General features: G+C 46.5%; 1 protein-coding gene across 7 annotated transcripts in view; it reads right to left on the reverse strand.

The window, feature by feature from the left end:
- The window catches only part of VAV2 (vav guanine nucleotide exchange factor 2), a 221,975-nt gene that overhangs the window by 64,033 nt on the left and 134,127 nt on the right, over nt 1–23,815 (reverse strand). For all 7 annotated transcript variants that reach the window (XM_078878060.1, XM_078878059.1, XM_078878063.1 and 4 more), the window contains 3 exons: nt 7,351–7,455; nt 6,665–6,733; nt 5,850–5,953 (listed from right to left, as the gene is read on the reverse strand). In XM_078878060.1, coding sequence (XP_078734186.1) covers nt 5,850–5,953; nt 6,665–6,733; nt 7,351–7,455 — 278 coding nt within the window. The remainder of the gene's footprint in view (nt 1–5,849; nt 5,954–6,664; nt 6,734–7,350; nt 7,456–23,815) is intronic.

Genomic DNA, 23,815 nt, shown 5'->3' on the forward strand with positions numbered 1-23,815 from the left:
TCGACTTGTAAATGGTTTTGCACATTCCCACGAGAGGGTTCAAGAACCCCTCAGTGGACCTCTTCAGTAATCATGCATCTTCAAAATTACAATGCTGCAGTGCAAAAAATAATTGTCATAAGACTCTCAAAAGCGCGGCAATCAGCCAGGCCGTACAATACAAAAGACGGGCAAGAAAAATTGCAGAGAGATTGGTTTCATAGAATAGCCCTCAACTCCAGTCGTATCACTGCAGGTGTCGCAACAACTGCTGACTAAACAATACAGGGGTTATCACAGAATTGTTTGATTCCATCTCCGTGTTTGTGAGATTGTAAGGTCAATGGCATAAACGGTTTAAATGTCATAGAGACACCGGCGCGGATGGTATTGATTTTTTTGGAAACATGGCAACCATTTTTATAGTCGTCAAGACTTTTTTTTTTTAAATCCACCGAAAAAGAGGTCACAGATTTCGTACGCTGAGCGAGTGCGCTCGGGGGAGCACAGGAATTGTTGGTGAGCAAATCGACAACCCCTGGCAACCGGTAGGATTTCCAGCCGAGCGTGTCAGCGGATAAGTTAACTGGTACCTTGTAACTGGCTAACCCCTGTACTAGTAAACTTAGCCTGCAACGAACAAATCTGTTTGTCAATGTCCCACGCTGGCTTAATCACGTACAAACCGTGCGTATCTTTACCCTAAAAACGCAATGTACGTATACAACCCTTTGTCAATGCGCTCCTAGGCGAGGGCCTCCGTGTGCCGTGTCGGTCGTGTCGGTTATTTGGTCAAACTTAGCGTCTGGTAGTGGGGGTTGGATGTAGGCACGGAGCGTAGACGCGAGAGCGTAGAAGTACAGAGCCAGGAATAGCAATAGATATCGCCAGGGTGTTTCAGGAGAATCGAAATGTCTCGGGCATAACCAATTATGGCGATCGCAGCACGATTACGCACATTCGGAATCAACACGACACCATTACTGTGTACGACACCATTACTGTGTACGACACCATTACTGTGTACGACACCATTACTGTGTACGACACCATTACTGTGTACGACACCATTACTGTGTACGACACCATTACTGTGTACGACACCATTACTGTGTACGACACCATTACTGTGTACGACACCATTACTGTGTACGACACCATTACTGTGTACGACACCATTACTGTGTACGACACCATTACTGTGTACGACACCATTACTGTGTACGACACCATTACTGTGTACGACACCATTACAGTGTACGACACCATTACTGTGTACGACACCATTACTGTGTACGACACCATTACTGTGTACGACATCATTACTGCGTACGACACCATTACTGTGTACGACACCATTACTGTGTACGACACCATTACTGTGTACGACACCATTACTGTGTACGACACCAATACTGTGTACGACACCATTACTGTGTACGACACCATTACTGTGTACGACACCATTACTGTGTACGACACCATTACTGTGTACGACACCAATACTGTGTATGACACCATTACTGTGTACGACACCATTACTGTGTACGACACCATTACTGTGTACGACACCATTACTGTGTACGACACCAATACTGTGTACGACACCATTACTGTGTACGACACCATTACTGTGTACGACACCAATACTGTGTACGACATCATTACTGTGTACGACACCATTACTGTGTACGACACCAATACTGTGTACGACACCAATACTGTGTACGACATCATTACTGTGTACGACACCAATACTGTGTACGACACCATTACTGTGTACGACACCAATACTGTGTACGACACCAATACTGTGTACGACACCATTACTGTGTACGACACCAATACTGTGTACGACACCAATACTGTGTACGACACCAATACTGTGTACGACACCAATACTGTGTACGACATCATTACTGTGTACGACACCAATACTGTGTACGACACCATTACTGTGTACGACACCAATACTGTGTACGACACCAATACTGTGTACGACACCATTACTGTGTACGACACCAATACTGTGTACGACACCATTACTGTGTACGACACCATTACTGTGTACGACACCATTACTGTGTACGACACCATTACTGTGTATGACACCATTACTGTGTACGACATCATTACTGTGTACGACACCATTACTGTGTACGACACCAATACTGTGTACGACACCATTACTGCGTACGACACCATTACTGTGTACGACACCATTACTGCGTACGACATCATTACTGTGTACGACACCATTACTGTGTATGACACCATTACTGTGTACGACATCATTACTGTGTACGACACCAATACTGTGTATGACACCATTACTGTGTATGACACCATTACTGTGTACGACACCATTACTGTGTACGACATCATTACTGTGTACGACACGGGGGCATGGACAGAATGAGCGCACTGCTTGTCAAAGCTCTATTTTTACAACTCGGGGCTGAGACTGAGATAACAATCACGACTCACACACGCGTGTACACACGTACATATGTACATATAAACGTTACAAAGAGCGTAGCGCGGCGGCCATTAGTGTGACAATGGAGCTGCCTCACTTAATGGACTGGCCTCTCTGGCTTGTTATGATATTTTTTTGTTCCACGCTGCATGCCGAGGGATTTTCTTTTTCCCGCTTTTATTTCCAAAGAGGTAATGCTCAGGGATCAGGATTGTACAGGATCCATTTGGCACGGGGGGAGGTGGGGGGGGGGGGAGTTTTTACAGTCAAACACGAGCCTAAGGCAAGGCACCAACAGAATAATTCAATAGACCTCAAAGAATAGGTAATCATCCGCCATGATCCATCCACTGCTGAATGAAGGCCTCCCCAAGCCGTCGCCATCTCTCATGGTCCCACGATGCAACAACCCGTCTGGTACTTGAACACGATCTGATCTTGGATGTCTTCCCACCCCTCTTTAGCTGCCATTCCGTTATTAGTCTCCGCCATCGGCCATCACCCCTTCCAGCGTCGTGTCCTTACCAAGCCCTTCTTGACAGTCAATATGGTGTCTGTAACATGCGTTTGTTCCGTGATAAATAAACGTGCGAGTCAGTCTGCCTCTGAATGTAATCCCAAGCAAGCATCTCTCTATGCTTCTTTGTGCACTTTTCAGCTTTTGTTCCGCGTGTCAAAGCACCGCTATGGCATATGGATGAAAAAAATAATAAAGTTTGTATTCAGTGCACATTCGCAGGCTATGATAGTGCCTAATAAAATACAATTGTCAAGGAACTCTTGGACGCAAAAAAAAAGGTCTCCGATAATAAGCTGATATTCTGCATAACCAATTCATATGCTAATTTCACGTTTCCTAGAGGTGAAAACCTAAACACTCAATCCACCACTTTGCATTTCAACAGGCTCATAATGGCCATGTCGAAGCATGCCCATTATGAGTCTGGGATTATGATTCTGAAATATTAGCAAGCACCCACGATGAATCCAAGTTCCCAAGTGCAGAGAGTTCACGGTCACCAGTGACCGCACACATTAAACCCACAACTTCAAACATGTTTCATAATACAGCACCATGGGTCCACGCTTGAAATTGTGCTCAGTGACAGGAGTAGAAATGCACAGATTCCAAGAAACACATGCAAATTAGAGACCTCGGAATGACTGTTTAAAGAAGCAGTGGGCTTTGGCGGATCGTGCCACTCGATTGTAGGATGGGGGCAATGGTCAAGGCTAATGATAGAATGGCAGCCAACGGAGGGAAAACACACTCGAGGGGATGTCGACTGTGAGAATGGGGCAATGGAATGAGTTCGTGTGTAGGAGCTAGATGGACTTTTGCATCGTAAGGCTGCGGCGTATGGCAACAGTCTGGGGCTGACATGATCCAGCAGTGGACGAATCGTAGCTTGAAGATGACAACGAATGGAGACCTCCAAACGAAAATTCACGTTTGGTTATCACAGACTTAATTTTATATGATGGTGTAATGGCCCGAGTTGGATGACACGTGCTTCTTTAAGTGACTCTCAGACAGCATCTTCTGGTGGCCATTTCCGATATAATGAGATGCCCTTCGTGGCGGTAAATTTCACTGTGACATGTTTGTCATCTCTGAACCCGGACACTGACAGCAAGGAGTGCAATGTAATTGTCAACAAAATCTGTAAAATGATGAATTGCAGATTAGACAGGGAAGAGTGGTGCTTTCGCTGCTGCTACTGGGCAGCTGTCTACTGTGCAGTCTGTCCCTCATCATTCCCTCTTGGGTAATATGCAAGATACTCCAGCACTCTCATCGCCACTCGATGGCAGGGTCTTTCAAACATCTAAACTAAACAACATTTATTTCTCGATTTAAAGCTTTCGTGACCGCAGGGATTCATCTTCTTGGTTCTTTCGGTAAAGTCACGTAGAATGGAAATAATAAAATAATAAAAATAAAACATAATAAAATCATTCTCACGACGTTTCATCAGGTAAGGCCCACTGAGCTGTATAGCTCTTTTTCACACGCGACCTGACCACAAATGACAACCCAATGAAGTGGCTTATCAGCACGTGGAAATGTATAGCAGACCAAACACCGTGAACGCATGTTTATAAATGTGAAGGGAAAAGCCGTAACCCCCCCGGAGCAAAATCCATGCAAACTCCAAATATATAGCAGGCATCTGGGTCGGGATCGAATCCACGATCTGCTGTACACCAGGCGAGGTGGTTAACATCTCGCCATCGTGGTGTCATGGTGGCCCACAGTGGCCCAGCGAACTATGGCTCATTTGTCGCCGAGGGAGCAGTTCACAGGGACATGGGGAGAGACAGCTTAGTGAGATCAAAGAAAGACGAACGAACGCTAGAAATGAGTGAGCCGTAGATAAGAAATGAAAAAAATAATGAGATGAAAGAGAAAAAACAAGAGAGAAGAGTTGAAATAGCCTTAAACAAGAGATATGACATCGGGGAGATGAAAGTAAGCTGAGCTAAGTAGCTTTCCCGATGTATTTTCGGGTTGTACCACGTATTGTTCTGGTTAATGCAGACCTGATTCCTTGTAAAAGGTTTCTATTTGATGTTTGAACAACTTAACACCTGTTTTATTGGCAAAAAGGGTAAAACCTATTCAGATTTTTTCATATGCTCAGCATGATGTCCGACGTTTCGCTCGACCTGCTTGGAGCTGATTCAGGAAAATAACATTCTGATTTTGCTCACTTTGAATAACACTTTGAAGGACTACACCACAGAGAAGGGTTACAGTTCGGTGGTGATATGTACAGATTAAATGACGTCACGGCGTCAGGTGAAGTCATGACACGTGTACATGTGATGTTATGACACGTGTACGTGTGACACGTGTGCGTGTGACACACGACGCGTGTGACACGTGACGCGTGTGCGTAGCGACGCGTGTGCGTGTGACACATGATTTCCCGCGGTTGCGCCAGCACACCACCATTTATATTTTGTGACCCACCGGACAACACAGTTGGGTTCCCGGCTCTAGGGTAACATCGATGTTCTCATCAGAACAAGTGGCAGCACAAAATAAATAAATAAATTCCAGAAAATAAATCAATTGCGATTGCACACATCAGCAATCATCGCTCCCCCCTACTGGCAGACATTAGTCTGCCAGTAGGGGGGAGCGAGTTCTGAGTCGTCATATGCCACACATTGACAGATGCCACCTGGGAGGTGCCCTTTCATGAATATGCATGCGTGTTAAACTTCTTTCGCACCGTACGTAGTCAACCGTGCTAATCGGAGGTGCAGCGAAATCCGTTGAGATGCGACGTCGTGTGAAGCGCTCTGAGACGCCCCGTTGGAAAGGGTGCTCTATCAATCATCATCATCATCGTAGTTATTATTGTCATTGTCGTCGTTGTACCTGGGCTTGAAGGTGAGGAAGAGCTCGTGGAATTTCCGTCCCCCCGACAGCGAGTACGACTGGCGGATTTCGGCCACGAACGCGCGGTGCACTCTGTGCAGCTCCTGCGGGGGCGGCAAAATCGGGGACGCGCCGCAGGAGGCTTTTAATTCAACGGGAATGTCATCGCCGGCACAAGTCGATACGGCTTCGTGCACCTGCCGTGGCGCAATGGTTAAACTCGCCGGACTAAGCCGGACGCCGCGGGTTCGATCTTCTGGCACGGTCGTCGGAGCAATGGAAAAGTTTGTTGAAATCCGCCCCTCCCGGCGGCACCTCTGTTCGCCGAGCAGTAGCAATGGGCACACCACACGGTCGGTGGATGGGCAGATTAGATTAAGCAAATGTAAATTGGGCAAAACGCAACGTCTGTGTTAAGTGCACTCGTGTGTGTGTGTGTGTGAAGGTATACAGTAAAAACAAAATGACAACCACACTTCAATTCATCTGCATGTCTGTCATTAATGATGTACCCATGTTTTATTTAAAGTTGCAATTAAGTCAACCATTAAGAGGACTGGGGGGGGGGGGGGGTAAGGGGCTGCCTTCATTCAATTTTGGAGATTATATTTCACCCTAATTGATGCTCGTGAAATGCGTCAATTGTCAGCGGCTTAAAATAAATGAGGCGTAGAGGTGCGAGATTCATAACGGGGGCGACAAGGTTAATGAAGGTGAATCATCTGAACTTCTGAGAGCATCAGACATGACAATCAAAGGACCTTTAACCGACGAGATGACAGAATGTGATCCATCGTGAGCGAAGTGAACAATACCTCGATGTTCATGAATATTGTTTCCATTTCCAGCTGGGTGAGGGTCAGCCGCAGTGGGCCCATGTAGTTCTGTGAACACAGCGACGCAGCAACACACGGACAATGTCAGAAACGCAAGCTTACCGGGCGCCGTCATCAGCTGCACTTTAGAAATGAATCCTACGCTGTAGAAAATACAGGTAGTCCCCGACTTACGATGGGGTCGTCGTAACGCATCTCCATCGTAAGTCGGGGACTACCTGTATGTCCGTGCAGCCTCACAGGATCAAAAGAAGTACGTATAAAATACAGAACATGTGGCGTAGTTTTATCACTTGCGTCTCAGAGCAAGTAGGGGATGAGTTCAACTCTTGACTCGGGGTGCTATTTTATTTTTGTTTTCGCCCCCTGCTCTGTGTGAGTTTCATCCAGGTTCTCGGGTCTCCTTACATGGCTAACAACGCACACAATGCAAACCACATTGTGTGCGTTTTTAGCTATGCAAACCACATTGGCCAGAGTATTCCAGCGCAGAGAAACTACCTGGAAATAACTGAATTTGGATCACACACACAGGAGCTTGTGCCATGTGTGTTGATGATAGCAGATCTGGTCCCAACTTGTTGTGAATGTGTGAGTGAGGGGGGGCTCTAAGAACACCCCCCACCCCCCCCTAACCCCCCTCCCCCCCACCAAGCGAGCGGCACCTTCTCGATGCTCTCGAGCGTCGCCGCGTACTTCTCCTCCGTCTCCTTGATTTCCTTGGCGCAGCAGTTCCTCTTGTCGTCCTCCGTCATGCCCCCCTTGTCCTGCTGATGCGCGTGCAGCAGGTGGCGGGCGGGCCCGGCGATCAAGGGTGGGGGGTTTGCGGCGCGGGGGGGGGGGGAACGAGAGAACGAGGGAGGAGTTGGTGAAGTTTCAGCCGTGCGATGACCCACCGCTGGACAGGAGAAGAACTGCGTTTGGCGTTCAGTTTGTCGTCCTTCCCAGCCCCCTCCGCACCTCCGTCGGCTACGCACCGTGCGCAAGAAGCTCGACATACATGTCGACTTGCGTGCGTGTGCGGTGGGCTTTCTCCGTGTTTCCTCGCTCATGCCCAACGCTCGCTAATGGAATTGGGCAAACATCCCGATGCTGGAGCCCTCCTAAAGCAATCTCAGGACTCAATGGGGGTTCACTCTGTAAGCGGCATTATTATGAACACTTTCCAACTCAGGTTGAAAGACTTTACGTATTAGATCCGTCCGTCTGTCACCAATTGGGGGGGGGAGGGGTGGGGGAAGGGGCACCCACCCTTACTCGCCTAAGGATGAACCAATATTAATACAATTTTAGGATAACGTTCAACATTCATACATATAGGGAGCTCTCAGGAACCTCTCCAGAGGGGATTTTGACCAACACCTCAGATGTGGGAGACCGATATTTTACGCCACCACACGCTACCGGCTGATCGATGAATTTTTTTTTTTTACAGCTGGGTGGACACAGATGCAGGTTTGGCTCATAGGGAACACGCCCATTGTTCTAACCACCCTGCCGTGAATGATCAAATCACACTGCCAACCTTTGTATTGCAAGTCCGGTGCGCTATCCATTACACCGCAGCAGCATTTCAAGAACTGATCGAGGCGAGGGGACAAGAAAAAGAGGAAAACGGATCGAGGTTTCTTCAAGGGAGGAAGAGCGAGGCCTTGACATTTCATCTCGGAGGTTTAAGAGGAATCTGTTTCTTTTATCGAAGTAGATTCGCTTTAAGCAGGAACGATTTAATCTTAACCATCGTGGCATGTTCAGATTTTAAACTTGAGTGCAAGAATCGCGATGCTTGCGTCTTAAGAATCATAATCAGAAGTGTATTTCCCGTGTGAAGACCATCGAGCCGAGCAAGTGCTGTCTCAAGCTGCTTTGTGTCCGTCCGGTCTTCCCTCGATCAGCTCGGGCCTCACTCGAGTGCCCAGTGTGAAGTGCGAACGTGAGCATCGCCCCTCTACTGGCGGACTCGTGCCCACTTTGCAGGCTCTGTGACACACAGGGACAGCTTCCCGTAGGTAGGGGAGGGGGGGGGCTTTGGCCTAGACTCTGCTGCAGAGCATCGCAATGGTTTGGCTAAAATGTGATTTGAGGCACTTTTGAGTTGCTGACACTTTGACATTTAAGTGCACGATACATGCAAATCCTCTTCCTTAGCACCGCAACATACAAAGGCGGCCGGGTGCGGTGCTGGCAACACACTCGTGAAATAAATAGATGCTTGCTAACAGCACTTGCCTCGGCAGTCTCAAGGGTTAATAGGTTACACAGGGGATCTTCGTCTTTTTATGTTTATGTACATTAAATTACGTGGCACACGCTATCTGAAGCTGTCCTGGGTCTCCCCTAGGTTTGCTGGGCCTTAAATGGTGGTACAGTATGTAAACACCAACACAGGGAAGACAAAGGTAGGCAGGAAGGTGCTGGTCACTCCATCACCTCGAGTGCTGTGCCAGCCTTAATAGGAGCTCGCTAACAGTGTTTGTCATAACGATGTAGTATGGGGGCTACACAGGAGATCTTCGTAGGAGACTCAATAAAAGCTGAAGAATGAACCAAACTGAACAGCACGTTTCGCTTCAACAACATAAATAGGCAGATTCAGTAAACATTACAAATTGTGTATTTATACAGGGAGATAAATAAAAAGGAACTCAATCTTGATTTGAAGCTTTCGTGACTGCAGGAATCCATTCTCTTTGGTTCTTGCGGTAAAGTCACGTGGGTAGAAAAAAAAAATAACAACAAATCACGACGTTTCGATCGCAACACAAGCGGTCGTCCTCAGGCGGAAAAAATAATCCAGCATTTGCCTGAGGATGACCGCTAGTGTTGCGATCGAAATGTCGTGATTCTTTGTTCTATTTTTATACCTACGTGACTTTACCAAAAGAATCAAAGAAAAAGGAACTCATTCCAGTTTGGGGTTTTTCTTCACGTTAGAGCGGTCTTTTGTGTAAACGGTCAGCACACAAAGTACAAGTGGCAGGGCAGTGGAAACGCTGCTCGTTTTTGGCTTTGAATTAAAAATTCCGCTTTGTGGCGTGGCAATCTGATTAAGTGTCAAGTCAGCCATATGATGGACATGTAACATGAATCCCAATGCCCAGAAGTGTGGACATGCAATTAAAATGAATTTGAATTCATGCTTAATGGGAAATTAAGACTATAATCACCCACTGGGTCTGACTTTATTGCGCTGATTGGTACGTGCTGTTAGCGATCACCTGTGAAGGCCGACACGCCACACGAGGGGGTGGGTGGCCAGCATCACGTCCGACCACCTTAGTCTCATGTCTACACCACACCAGGTACTAATTTGAGGCTGAGTCGACCGGTTCACATCATCGTCACCAGTGTTGTCCATGAGTGGGAATCGAACTCAGGTGACGTAGCGAGCGCGCAGACCCTCGCTACGCTGCCGCTCCCGAAGTTCAAAAGCTCACGCACACGCACAAGCACACAGACCAGCACATGGCCACACATTGCGCGCACAGAAGAGGCGCCCTACGTAGGGCATGGTTAAGGTGCAGCCCTTAAAACGCTCACTCCGCGAGAAGGGAGCTCGGGAGAGGCCTTCTCAGGTGTGTTTTGGCCGACTCTTCTCGCTGCTCAGATGTCTTGGAAGAGATGAGAGTACCGACATGCGACCAGCCGATGGAATAACCATTTTGTACCCCTTCACGCCACTCGGTGTACAAAGGTGTGAGATTGATCCGGCAAGCCTCTGTATTGCAAGCCGAATGTGCTCTCCGCGACATGTGGCAACGATTCACTCGAATAAGGGTAAATTTGTCAAAGGTTTGGTGCAACAAAAATTACACGTACGTCAGCGAAAGTGTGACACACCTGCAAGTAAAATATACACCCTCCCATAGCTTTCAAAATCGTGCACTCTATGTTGCCATGGCATTTCGAGAAAACTGTGAGGGAAACGGATTCACGTTGCACCATCAGAGAACAAGTGAGAGACATATTGACAATGAACAAATAGTGAATGGACTTGGGCAAGACACATCGCTCAGTGGGACGATGGCCTGCGGAAGGAATGGCACCCACAAGGAGGGAACGCATCCAACAGGACAATCTCTGCGGAGATGGAGCATTGAAATCAGTTCACGGTGCAGCAGAGAGACAGATGGTTATAGCGGCACCGGATCATGAGGGATGGTGACGACATGGGGACGCCTTCATCTAGCAGTGGATGATAGAGAATGACTGACGATGACGAAAATGATGAACCATCACATTGCCAAAGAATAGCAAGGTTCTTGTGCGTGTTACGTATTAAGCGAACGTGAGCCGAATTATTCAAACCGAGTCCACCGCTGAGCAGTCTGTGGCTATGAGTCAATGCGAGTCCGAGACTTTGGCATTTGACAGCCTTGGAAATACACTATCCGAAACTACGAGGAGTGGATTTAATTTGTTAAGCAGAGAACAGTTCAAAGATAAACTGGAAGTGGTTTCCAAACGGAGATATTTGGTGAAATATTGCAGAGGTTGAGGAATCGTTGTTAAATATTAAGCGCAGTTTAACCAAACAATGAAATAAATAAATAAACTTCATGCCACAGATGTTTTAAAATACAATACGTCGCCTATCCGACTCGCTGGAGACTGAGGTATAGGCGGCCAAGTGAAAAGGTCGGATAAGTGAACGGTTAAGACAATGGCAAGAATTAATAATCACAAAAGGTGAACGCCAAAATTGAAGAGAAGGATGCTTATCTGGCATACACGACTACAAATATTAATGGAAGTATTGAAGAATACATTTTGGTAACGGCTACACAAAAAAATCAGCGGGGAAAAGTAAATAATTCAGCACAGACCTGAAGTGAGCCAATATAGCCCTGGGTTGCATAAGCATGAAAATTGAAACACAAAACGTCAACAAACATAGAGGGGTGTTAAAAAGAAGCACCCGCATTTAATTCAGGAGGTTTGGCAGGAAACTGTGAAGCCCATGACAGAGGGCTGTACGTACCCCGATTGTGCTGCCTTGTTAACGTTATGAGAGACAGAGACAATCCATTCGGATCTCTTGAAGTGCAGTGGAAGCTTTCGTGTTACAGACTGGCCCACAGAAGTGGATACCATAAACTTAGTTCTGAGATTGTGGAACCCTTCGTGTTACAGACCGGCCCACAGAAGTGGATACCATAAACTTAGTTCTGAGATCGTGAAACCCTTCGTGTTAGAGAATGGCCCACGGAAGTGGATACCACAGACTAAGTTCTGAGATCGTGACACCGTTCGTGTTACAGACCGGCCCCTGGAAGTGGATATCACAGACTTAGTTCTGAGATTGTGGAACCCTTCGTGTTAGAGAATGGCCCCCTGAAGCGGATATCATAAACTTAGTTCTGAGATCACTTCAAATGACCTCTGGTCCACAGAGTGCGGAGCAGCATGCTCATCGCATGATTATATCATTGATATTCATTGCATTTTCAGTGCTGGAACTTAACCTAATTCAATACAAAACCCAAATTTGGCTTGTGATGGGTTTATTTGTGATGTTTGTCAACTCATCTTCTGTTCACGGATGGTGATAAAACCGACATAAAGGACTGCAGACATCTTATCGCACACACAAATGAGCATCAATTGATGTGCAGCATTGTGGGATGCAATTGCATGAATGACGCTTATATAAAATGGAATAATTATTATTGCTATTGGCGGCCAGCGATTCAAATTCCACATTCAAAAGATGAGTACCAATTTGACTTCCCACAAAGTGGGCACTCTACCTAATGTTTTTTAACCCAAAAAGGATGATCGTATCAGTCGACCCCCAGGGCAGGAATTGAACTCGCAACTTTCTACTTGTGAGGGCGAGTGCTGTAACCACAGTGATGCCGTAACATATGGTATTGGAGCAATAGTAAATGAATAAATATATTCCAGGCAGTGTTCTGCTGACTGATGTATGTCCTATGCTGCACTGCACCAATTTATCAGGGGAAAGTCACGGAGAAAGCAATTTGCAGCAGACAATATATTCGCTCATTAAAAATATCAATTAGCAATGCGGTCGTTCATTAAGGTGAGCGGTGGCGCAGTGCTACGCACGCTGCGCTACGGACCCGGCCGCCTGAGTTTGATATCCAGCTACGGCTGACATCAATGGTGAGTGATATTCGAACAGGCCCTGGGGCTTCACCATTCCGCAACTGACGAGCATGATGATTTAGCACGGTTAAACAATCCCCCAGATCTGACACAGCATGAAGAGGCTCTTAGTCCAACAGTGCAGATAAAGGCCGGTAAATTGTTCCATTTCACGAATTTGTTACATGACACACATCCGAAATAACAGCAACCAAGGACAATGAGCGATGGAGTCGTCTCGTAAGCAAGGTGTTCGGTGGATTGTCACATGGCGCAACCACAAGAGCTGCTTGACGGCTTTGGGAGGCCTTCACCCACCAGTGTATTCAACGTGGCTGGTTGAGATGATGAAATAGAACGCTAACACACAACAATCTCAATGAGCCTACGAACACTCAGTGCCAGCAAAAAAACTAATCTGTCACTGCACATTCGCGACATTTAAGTAACGATTTTTTTTCAATTTTGGGAAAATGTCTTAGTGTATGAATGTACACGTTTGTTTTTATTAACAATTCACTGGTGACGAACTAAATAAACCAACTGGGCTCTATTTGCCCCCCCCCCCAGGCCATTTTAGGCTATGAACCCCCACTGAGTGGAAGGCGCCACGTTCAAACGCACACACACGCATGCGTGCACACATACACACACACACGCACACACGAACACACACGCGCGCGCGCACACATGAACACACACACGCGCGCATACACAAATGTACACACGCTCATACAAAGACAAATATCTCCCATATAGCCTATAACAGACTATTAGGGGCAAGTGCTGTTAGCGAGCACCTATGAAGGCCGGCACGGTACACAAGAGACTGGGTGGCCAGCACGACGCCCGGCCGCCTTTGTCTCCCTAGTGGTGATGTTTCTACACCACACCAGGTACTCATTTGAGGCTGAGTCGACATAGGGGAGGCCCAGGACCGGTTCAGATAATCGTCACTGGGTGTTGGCCGTGAGCGGGAATCGAACTCGGGTCGCCAGGTTCGTAGCGCAGCGCGCTACCCGCTACACTACCGCTCCCCATACACACAAAGACACACTCACACTGACACACGCACAACTGCCCCGCTCACACACTCGTACAATCCACACACCACACATGCACGCACGCGAAGCTCAAGCGATCATATTCCATGACTCGGCTCGATTTGCCAGAGAGCTCAGCCAATTGCCAAGAGCGTGCACAGAGCAAAGGCGAGCACAAGAACGAGGCAAACGGGAGCAAAAGCTCTCAACGCCACCATGGTGAAGCTCAGAATTTAAGGGCGTCATCGTTACAGAATACGCGCCAATAGCCCCATGTATTTTGGACTAAGGGACGGGCACGTCCACACCAGGGAGATGGGGCGATGAAATCAACTCGTGCACAAGGTGCTTCGGCGGATTGTGGCACCGCAGAACCGTGCGAGACTTGGAGGCCTTCGTCCAGTAGTGGATTGATCAGGACTGCTGTTGCCGCTGCTGACGACGACGATGATGATGATGGTGATGATAATGGTGGTGAATTTGAGCAGTTTTTTGTTCTATTGGCATGGCATCGCTACTGGAATAATGAAGTGGAAAATGAACAGACAACGTGAGAATTAAACTTTCATGAGATAAAACAACGCGAAATGCACGTTGCATTATGTAATTTTACATATGCGTATATACGGCTTGGTTGTGCTTTACCAAAGATCTGGTCTGACAATCAGGAAAGGTTTAAATTCCATTCCGGCATAGACTCAGCCCATCATCCCTCAGCCCCATCATCTTTCATGTTAAACACTCAAAAAAGTGAATAAATAACTTAATCGGTTTTATCGTATCGTGTATTCTGCTCAAGCTTTCGCCGGCTGTGTGTGCGAGTTAATGGCTCGCATTGCCATCGCTAAATTTGTTCTAATGTTTGTCCCAATAATGTTTTGCCATTGACTCATAATTAGTTTCTTTTTGGTTTGATCGTGAAAGTTTGATGTAAAAAAATGTTTTACTATAATCCTCCACCACTGGAGAGCCAATGAAATCAACATTTTGCTACAATTTACAACAAAATGTTTGCTTGCTTTTCAGTTCACTGAAAAAAAAAATGGATTGGCGAATTTGCCCATGCGACAACTGTACTTGGATGGCTGTGTTGGGTGGTGCAGTGTTATGGTATAATAACGTTGAACATCATACTTACACGACGACCTAACCCAAAAAGAGACCACGTATGAATCGTAACGTTGGTCGTGAATGCCGACGCAAAAAATCAGCCGTGTCGTTTTTGACGCCACCGCCGGCAGGAGGAACTCCGCGCGAGGGAGCTCCAGGGAACCCCTCCAGGGAGTGTGTAGTCTTAGTGCCTCCGATTAGCACGGTTGGCTACGTACGGTGCGAAAGAAGTTCAACATACATACATGCGTAGTTTGCAGACTGACGAGACAGCGTGGAAGAGTAACTGCCCATCGACTAACTGCAGTGTACCCATTAATAATTCTGGATGGACAAAGGTGGGGGGGGAGCCCCCTGCTCATGAGCCATCAGCCGGGGGGAGGGGGTGGGGCGGGAGGGGGGCAACAGGCCTGGCCTGTAGCCCGATGCTACAGCGCTGTTGCAAGTCCTCTTGGTGGTGGAACACACAAAGCTGATATTTGCAGGATACATTCGAATGAACACCCATTGCGTTACATCCACATGGCGATTAAGGGATGCGCATGCCAGGCCAAGGAGGCCCTTCTGATTGAATTTCTCCGCAATGCGGGTGAAGGGGCCGCAGCGAGATTTAAGGGCGAGACTCTGCGAGGCGAACGGCACGAGGGCGAAACATGATGCTCCCTGCCAGCGAACAGGGCGGGCTGAAACACGCGCCAGGATTTACTTCATTTCGCTAAATTATGGTGCCCGGTTTTTTTTAATGCTTTTTTTTCTCCATCTTCTACACAAGTAATTTCGTAAGTGCAGTCACCCTGACATTGTTTAAGATGAAGCTGAGCATCGAACACTGTTGCCGGCGTACGCTACCACAATCACGGTGACATGGTGTTCTACATAAACAAAATTACGATATGACCTTTTTTTTGGGGGGGGGGGGAATGCAAATAATTGTGATGCAAGGCCGCCCCTGAGAAAAGGTAGTGTTTCCCTTTACATGCAATGTGGATTGCTCAAGTGATAGGTCTCCTACAATTCCTATGACTGAATGACCAGGAATATCTCAAAAGCTAAGCAGGGTTTTTTGTGCCTGGATAGTGATTGGATGGGTGACCACTGCACAACAAAGAGGTGTGGGGCTCGTACAGGGCTGTGAAAACAAAATCCATTCTTGTTTTCACCCCCCCCCCTCACCTTTACAAACCCATATTGACCGGCACGGTGAAGTACGGTCAAACAGTCCTCACGGCCTGAAAAGTATCAAGGCCTTCATCCGTCCATTGGATTGACAAATTAACTGGCTGTAGGTATAAATCCTACAACAGTCGCGATTGTTAAGCTGTGTGCAATAACGTCACGGATTACACTGGACGTATGGAGTTCGATGGGAAAGGAGCTTTCCAGACTGATCAGGAGTCGTGTTATGAAACGAAAAGGGGACTTTGTAGCATCGGTGGACGAAAGCTAAAAAATATCGCACGTGTTCACAAACGACGGCGTTAATCACCACCGACGAGGATGCACTGAGGCGGGATTGCAGATCTCGACGTGAGGGTTTGGCGAGCGAGGGCTCGTATAAGGCGCGACACCAATGCGAAAAATACGCGAACAATTCTGAATGCATTCAACGCGGCGCACCATGCCCTCAAACGAATGTTAAACTATTCAATGCAATTATAATTAGAAGTATGGTTACGGTACTCTCCTTCGGTTACTTTGGAAATTAATGAAATTTTGTTCGAGAGAGCATTTCCATGAATACCTAAGCACAGTGGTGCAGTGTGCAATAAGATGTGGGGGGGGGGAGGGAAAGATCATTGCACCGTAGCAATTACAACGCTATTAACCTCCCCATCACAGGTCCCACCCATCTCTCCCCACCAACGTAGCACACCCGCTGGTGTTGGGGGTGCAGGCGGCAAATTTAATTTGTAAGAATTACACAATGTAATTACTCTGCTTGCAAGGAGATGCTTTTCTTTTTTGTTAACGACACATCTGTGTGCGCATACACACACACAGCAGCAACCATTCGTCACTAAATGGCGGTGACGTTGCAACAGCGCTTGTGCCAGGCTAGGTGCAATTCAAAGTCAATTGAAGCCGTGATGCCTCAACTGATCGTGAGGTCATGGGACAAAGAGAAATAATGTGGTGGTTGTCAGTTCTGCTTAAAAACCACAATTCATACCCTAAGCTAGATTATCTAGCCTGAGTCGACCATTAAAGGTTCATGTATCATTGACGCTTACTTTGGCCACGTGGTTTGTAGCTCGGCTGCTGTGGCTACTGCACCACCACACTGAAAAGACAAAGATCCCTCACAGAGTCTAATTTCAGACTTTAGGGACACATTCTGTTCACAAGCATTTGTTAGGGCTGGCGCAGGGCAAGAGGGGGTGGGATGTGGCCGTTACCATGCCCTGTGGCCTTTGTCTCCCCAGCGCTAACGTATGCTGCACACTCCACCATGTACTCATTTGAGGCTGAATAAACCTAGGGGGAGAGCCCAGACTAGCTCATAAATCACTGGTGCTGACCGTGGCAAGGAATCAAACGCGTTGGGTTTTCATCACAGTCTCACTAACAGTGGGAATTCTTTATTTATACAGGAGGAATCAGATGAGCTATAAAGCTCTTGCTTCACCGATGTCCAGTAAGTGGGGGTCAGACAGTTACAACAACAAACAATGCCAAAACACGACGGGAGTGTAAAGTATAGGAAAGGTATGCAAATGACTAACAACGAAATATTTATATTCTACCAGGTAAAGTTCACTGAGCTATGAGCTTCTTTTTCAGAAGCAGCCGAATAATCGAAATCATCCCAAGGACCACTTTTCACCCAGGAAACTGGTGAGCGCAGACCGCCTTGGGCTGAACACCTGTGAAAGACAGCTTGACAGCTCGTCGGGATATTCCACCTTCAATAAAATGTTTTCGTCGAGATTCAACGCCACATCGTGTCGCGAGATATCGTGCGTCGTCGCTGTCCTGGGTGCTTCGCAGCAGAGCCGTGCAGCGTGATGTTGAAGGGACAGATCTTTGCTAACATGCGTGAAGTGTGTGTAATCCGCTGTATCTATAAATAGTTCTAGATTTGGAGCTTTCGTGACTGCAAGGATTCATACTCTTAGGTTTTTTCGGTAAAGTCACGTAGGTAAAAAATAAAATAAAAAATTCTAAAAGTAACAATGGAAATAAAATAATATAATAAATCACGACGTTTCGGAGGCAACACAAGTCTCCGTCATCCTCCGAAATGTCGTGATTTATTATTTTATTTTATTTCTATTGTTACTTTTAGTAATTTTTTATTTTATTTTTTACCTACGTGACTTTACCGAAAAACCCTAAGAGTATATAAATAGTGTTATATATTTAAAAAAAAAAGTATGTGTTTTTTTTTTGTCGCAATGATCACACGTCTGCTGTGCATCACTTTCCAGTCAATGTCACGTGACCGCTCTTAATGGCACGGAAATGGTGCCGTGAGACAACGTCAACAGGGTTGTTTGTGTTCGTGTGCACAAACAGGACAAGCAAAAAAAGCATCTTCTACTTAATGACGACTCTTAAAGTACTAATTAAAACAACATTACAGGCCTTTTATTTGCTGTTACTAGCATCTGTTGATGCTGTACAAAGTGTGATAAGGGTTGTTGGCCAAAGTAATTCGTTTGAAAGTAATTTCGTGACTCAGTACTCTTTAACACGTAGTAGGCTTCGTGACCAATATTATCCATAACAAGAGGTTTTTGTGTCGGGTGTTGGCGGGTTTAACGACACATTTATATTTCCGCGATCTAAACCAAAAACCTCGATTATGGAGTACTCTTTAAGTGCTCTACATTCCTTAAGTGTCATCATTTGCAGCCCTTCATTAATCCACTGCTGGATGAAAAAACCCTCAGGTTGAGTGTTTTGGTCATCGTGGTTGACCATACTTCACCACTCTAGTCAGTGTGGGTTGGTGAAGTGGTGGCCCCAAGACCGACACTGCCGTTAGCCGTAACCCCGTGCTTAGCCGATGTTCCTCATACAATATTCATACTTTAGCAAAAACAAATCATGCTCATTACTATGATATGTTGGTGGCCTTGCCTATGAGTGGTGTGAGTGCGTGCGTGTCTAGACATTTTGTAATGGGTTAAATATTTTAATAATTATGTCATGTCAACGTTTTCATCAGCAGTTGCAGCTGCTACTGTCATCATTAATACGCATTCTTTGAATAGTATAACAAATGTTTAAGATGTTGCTTAGGAGTAACTGCTACATCAGGCTGTCATCTGGAAACCACGAGTGATAAAATAGACAGACCTGTGCAAGCAAACGTATGCCCGCACATTATTTTTGGTGGCGAGATGTTAACTGCCTCGCCTAGTATGCAGGAGTTTATTTGTTCGATCCCAACCCTGACACCTGCTGTATACTTGGAGTTTGCATGCTCTCCCCGTGGTCTCGTGGATTTTTCTCCAGGTCGTCCGGTTTTTCCCTCCACATTTCTAAACATGCGTTTCGAGTATTTGGCTGCTATACATTTCAATGTGAAAATCCACGTTGTTGAGCTATCATTTGGGATGGGTAGGTCGCTTCTGAAAAAGAGCAATATAGCTCAGTGGGCCTTACCTGGTTATTTTCATTTTATTTTCTACCTACGTGACTTTACCGAAAGAACCACAGAGTATGGATTCCTGCAGTCACGAAAGCTTCAAATCTAGATTAAAATAAAAAGAGTTCAGTTTAAATTATTGTGAACAACTTTAGCCCCCTAGAGATACCCAGTCAGCTCTTGGATCTCAACTATCTTGCTCACGATATTAAAATGATTCTTAACAATCAGCCACTTATAGAATAAAACAAAAACTGATCACGTAGAGGTTTTCAGAGCCAATACTGTGCTGCAGACTTGATTTATGATTTTTGTTACGTGGCCTTCGACTCAAAACATCAACTATGAATCACAACAAAACAACATCGACAGCTTTGGGTGGGGGGGGGGGAATGGCGTTGCTGGCAAACGGAGGATCACACTTTCTTGAAATCTCGCAAGGAAATCAATCACTGGACAATTGGCTTCTCCATTCGCCCTTCACCGCAGGGCCAGGCAAGCGAGGCTCCAGGTGCCGGGGCCAGGAGGGCGCTGAGCAGGAGGGTGTGTGACTCATGAAACCATTGATTTTTTTTCATGAAAGACTTATCAGGCAAGTACAATGACCAGGGACTGTCTGTATTAAAAACATAAGAGAGCCAGATGGGAGATCATCAAAGAGGTTTATTTATTCAATTCATGAGGTTATGGGAGGGAACTCGTTTACTTATTTATTTACTTATTCAATGAAATATTTCAACCCTCATCTTGATTTAGTGACCAAAGTTTCACCACACAAGGTGCGAGGCGATTGATCCCAAATTGGTGGCTTTAACATATTAAGCGTTGCCCTAAACAACAACAAAACAGCCGTTATTTTCAAGTGGCCTCATGAACAAAGGATTGAAAGCAACGCAAGGGAAAGGGAGTATAACAATGACTTCATAGGAAGCCTTTAATAAATATTTCAGGAGAAATTAAATATTCACAGTGGCCCTGCACAGTACAATTGTTGAATCGTTAAGTGTTTCTTTGAGCGAGAAAATATGTTTTAAGATTCCCCCCGAAGAGGCTGTGATGGTGCACATTTGCGCAACTGTATTCAGACTGTGGATCAGGCAAGGATATGTGGCAGGATATGACGGCGCATCAGCATTTTGCACCAATAACTTGCTTGTCAAAGCAGCCTGTGCTACATCTCGATCACCATCACGCCAAAGACACAAAATATCCGGATCTCTCGCACGGTAATGCAAAACTGTTGTGCTCGAGAAAATCCGACGGGAGTGGAAGTAACAGAGCTACAGCTGAAAACCATTCGAGTGACCTTGGGTCCCATATTCTTGGTTCTTTCAGTGAAGTCACGTAGATATAAAATTGAAAATGAATTAAATTAAAAATAAAAGCAAAAAACCCACGACGTTTCGATCGCAACACAAGCAGCCTGATGAAGACCGCTTGTGTTTCGACCGAAACGTCGTGGGTTGTTTGCTTTGATTTTTTATTTACTTTATTTTAAATACATATTTATTTTATTTCTATTTTCTATCTACGTGACTTTACCGAAAGAACCAAGAATATGAATTCCTGCAGTCACGAAAGTTTCAAGTCAAAATTTTACCTTGGGTCCCACACAAATGCAATGTTTATCCAATTACGGTCAATTCTCAGAGCTGGAATGTAGACAAATGGAGTGCAGCACTCAGCATAATGTGATGGGGTTTCTTTTGTAGTAATTGAGGATGGCATTTAAACTCCAGCTTCGGCAGAAACCACTATAATGGCTACTGCGGTGAGTCCGTGTATAGTGGTAATACTGTGTAAATGGAAGGTTTTTATTGAGCGAGTGACGGATGTGAATAATGCGAGAAAGTGAGCGAATGACTCCAATGTACCTGAGCCGATGTTTATAATGTGACACATCTGAACACTGTACGTCACTTTGCCGCGCTTGAGAATGCGCTTTCACCAGCAGGTGGATGCTGAGATGCTTCACTCTTCTCTGGCCACTACTATGGTCACTGCTGTCGTGAAATTCACTCATAGATTCCTCCTCCCATAACCATTGACTGCTTTGGATATCTGTGGCATTAGGGGCAATCCATTGAGTGGGTACGCAAAAATTTGTCAAAACTTGACCCCTCCCCCCCTCCCTGTACGCACGCGTACTTTTCACACACACACCCTCCCCCCCACCTGCGTACGTTCGCTTGACGCACCCCCCCCCCCCCCAATCCTATAGAACGGCCGATATTTAACCACGCAGAAACGATCAAAGATTAATAATATTAACGTGTTTAAGCAAACAGATAGTCCACTGCCGGCTGCATTAAAGAATTAAGTTGTGTACCTTGGCCACTTATTTTGCTGAGCTGCGTGCTAGCTGCACTCAGGGGCACGGTGGCACACGAGTGACACCTCTCCCACAGTCCCACTTCTCCCGGCAGGACTTGTTGTCTGACAGCTGAAAACTCTGAACTGTGGCTCATTTGAAGGCCAATGTAGACTAATTGTTATCGAGGCTTCACCCCCCCCCCCGTTTCCTATGCGTACATTGTCAGTAGACCCCCCCATACGCAAGCGTACACATTTGGGGTAACCCCCCTCCCCCCTCCATGCGTACGTACTAAATGGATGGCCCCTTATTACTGCGCAAGGCTGTCATTAAAGCAAGGTGCCAGAGACCAGGGTCGACGCATCACTGCACTGGGAGTTTTCCAAACTGGTTACTCCGACCCTTCAAATTACAAAGCCAATCACCATTAAAATCACCCGCCACTCTCGTAACTTCAGGGGTATCAAGTTTTCCACTCTACAGCACCTCCTCGCAAATTCGCCTTCAATATTATCCCCATCATCCGATCCAACTGTCTGCGCTCTTCAACTCGAAGCTGACCTGAGGGCGGCGCTGGACAAGCTGGCACCATTCAAACCACGAACCACGAGGCAGCCTTCCCACGACACTCGCTGGCTCTCAAGAGACGCCATCCTTGCTAAGCGAATCAGGAGGCGCCTTGAAAGGATCGCGTCCCGCAGTGGTCTTCCCTGCTGATCGAGTTGCCTACAGAGCTGCCTGCAGGAAAACTAACGAACTTGTCCTTGCCTCACGTTCCTCCTACATTGCAGAACGCATCAAAACAGCTACAGGAAAACCACGCATCCTCTAGAAAACCCTCAAGGATCTTCTACATCCTGGTAGCAACATGGTCCCTCACCTTAGCGATCCCCTGGCCTCACTGAAACTTGCCACCTATTTCAAAGCTTACTTCACCAACAAGCTGATGACCATCGCAAACTCGTGCACGTCTTCCCTCACATCGCACCATCGTACCCCGCTTCCGTTTTCTGAAATTGAAAACACTCAACCAGATACCTTTCTAACCACGTTCAAGCCGGTGTCTTCAAAATACGTTTTCTATTTGATTCCATCACTTCACATGAAGTCATCTCAACTCGACGTCCTCCTAGGTTCCTTGTTCAAGCAATGTGCTCCCGAACTCAGCATCATGATCAGGAACATCGCAAATGCCTCATTCTCTATGGGGCAACCTCAAATATGGCCTGGTTTCCCCCCTGTTAAAGAAACCAAGTCTCGACCCTGATGACCCGTCTAGCTATCGTCCCATCACTAATCTCTCAAACCTCTCTAAACTCCTCAAAGACTCGCCCTCGCCCAGCTAAAACCCCCCATCACCTCCTCCCCAAACTACTGCTCCTTCCAGGCAGCTTACCGTCAAAACTACTCCACAGAAACGGCACTCACCAGAGTGCCCGATGACATTTTAATGATTATTGACTTCAGCTCCATCGTTGCTCTTGTAAGTCTTTACATTCCAATGGCCTTTGACATCGTCAACCACTCGCTCCTTACTTCCCTCCTGAAATCCGACTCCGGTATATGTGGCTCAGCACTCAAGTGGATACTGTCGTACCTTTCTGATCATCAATCCTCAGTCAGGGTGGGCTCGTCCACTTCTCCTGAGACAAAAGCATTATGTGGCGTCCCCCAGGGCTCCGTTCTCGGTCCCCTGCTGTTCACAGCCTACACTTCCCCGATCGGCCGCCTCATCGCAAGCTTCGGTTTTAAGCACCACTCATATGCAGACGACACTATTCTGTTCACCTCTATCAACTCTACCAATGCGTCTGGATTTGAGAGGCTCTCAGAATGCACCACTGCCCTGCAACAGTGGTTCTCCGCACACAACCATGCCCTTCATCCGTCAAAGTCAGTGGCCATCATGTAAGGTACCAGGCAACGTCTCAACTCATCCGCGCTCCCAACACATATAC

The sequence above is a fragment of the Lampetra fluviatilis genome, chromosome 49, assembly GCF_964198595.1.
Source record: "Lampetra fluviatilis chromosome 49, kcLamFluv1.1, whole genome shotgun sequence".
NCBI lineage: Eukaryota > Metazoa > Chordata > Hyperoartia > Petromyzontiformes > Petromyzontidae > Lampetra > Lampetra fluviatilis.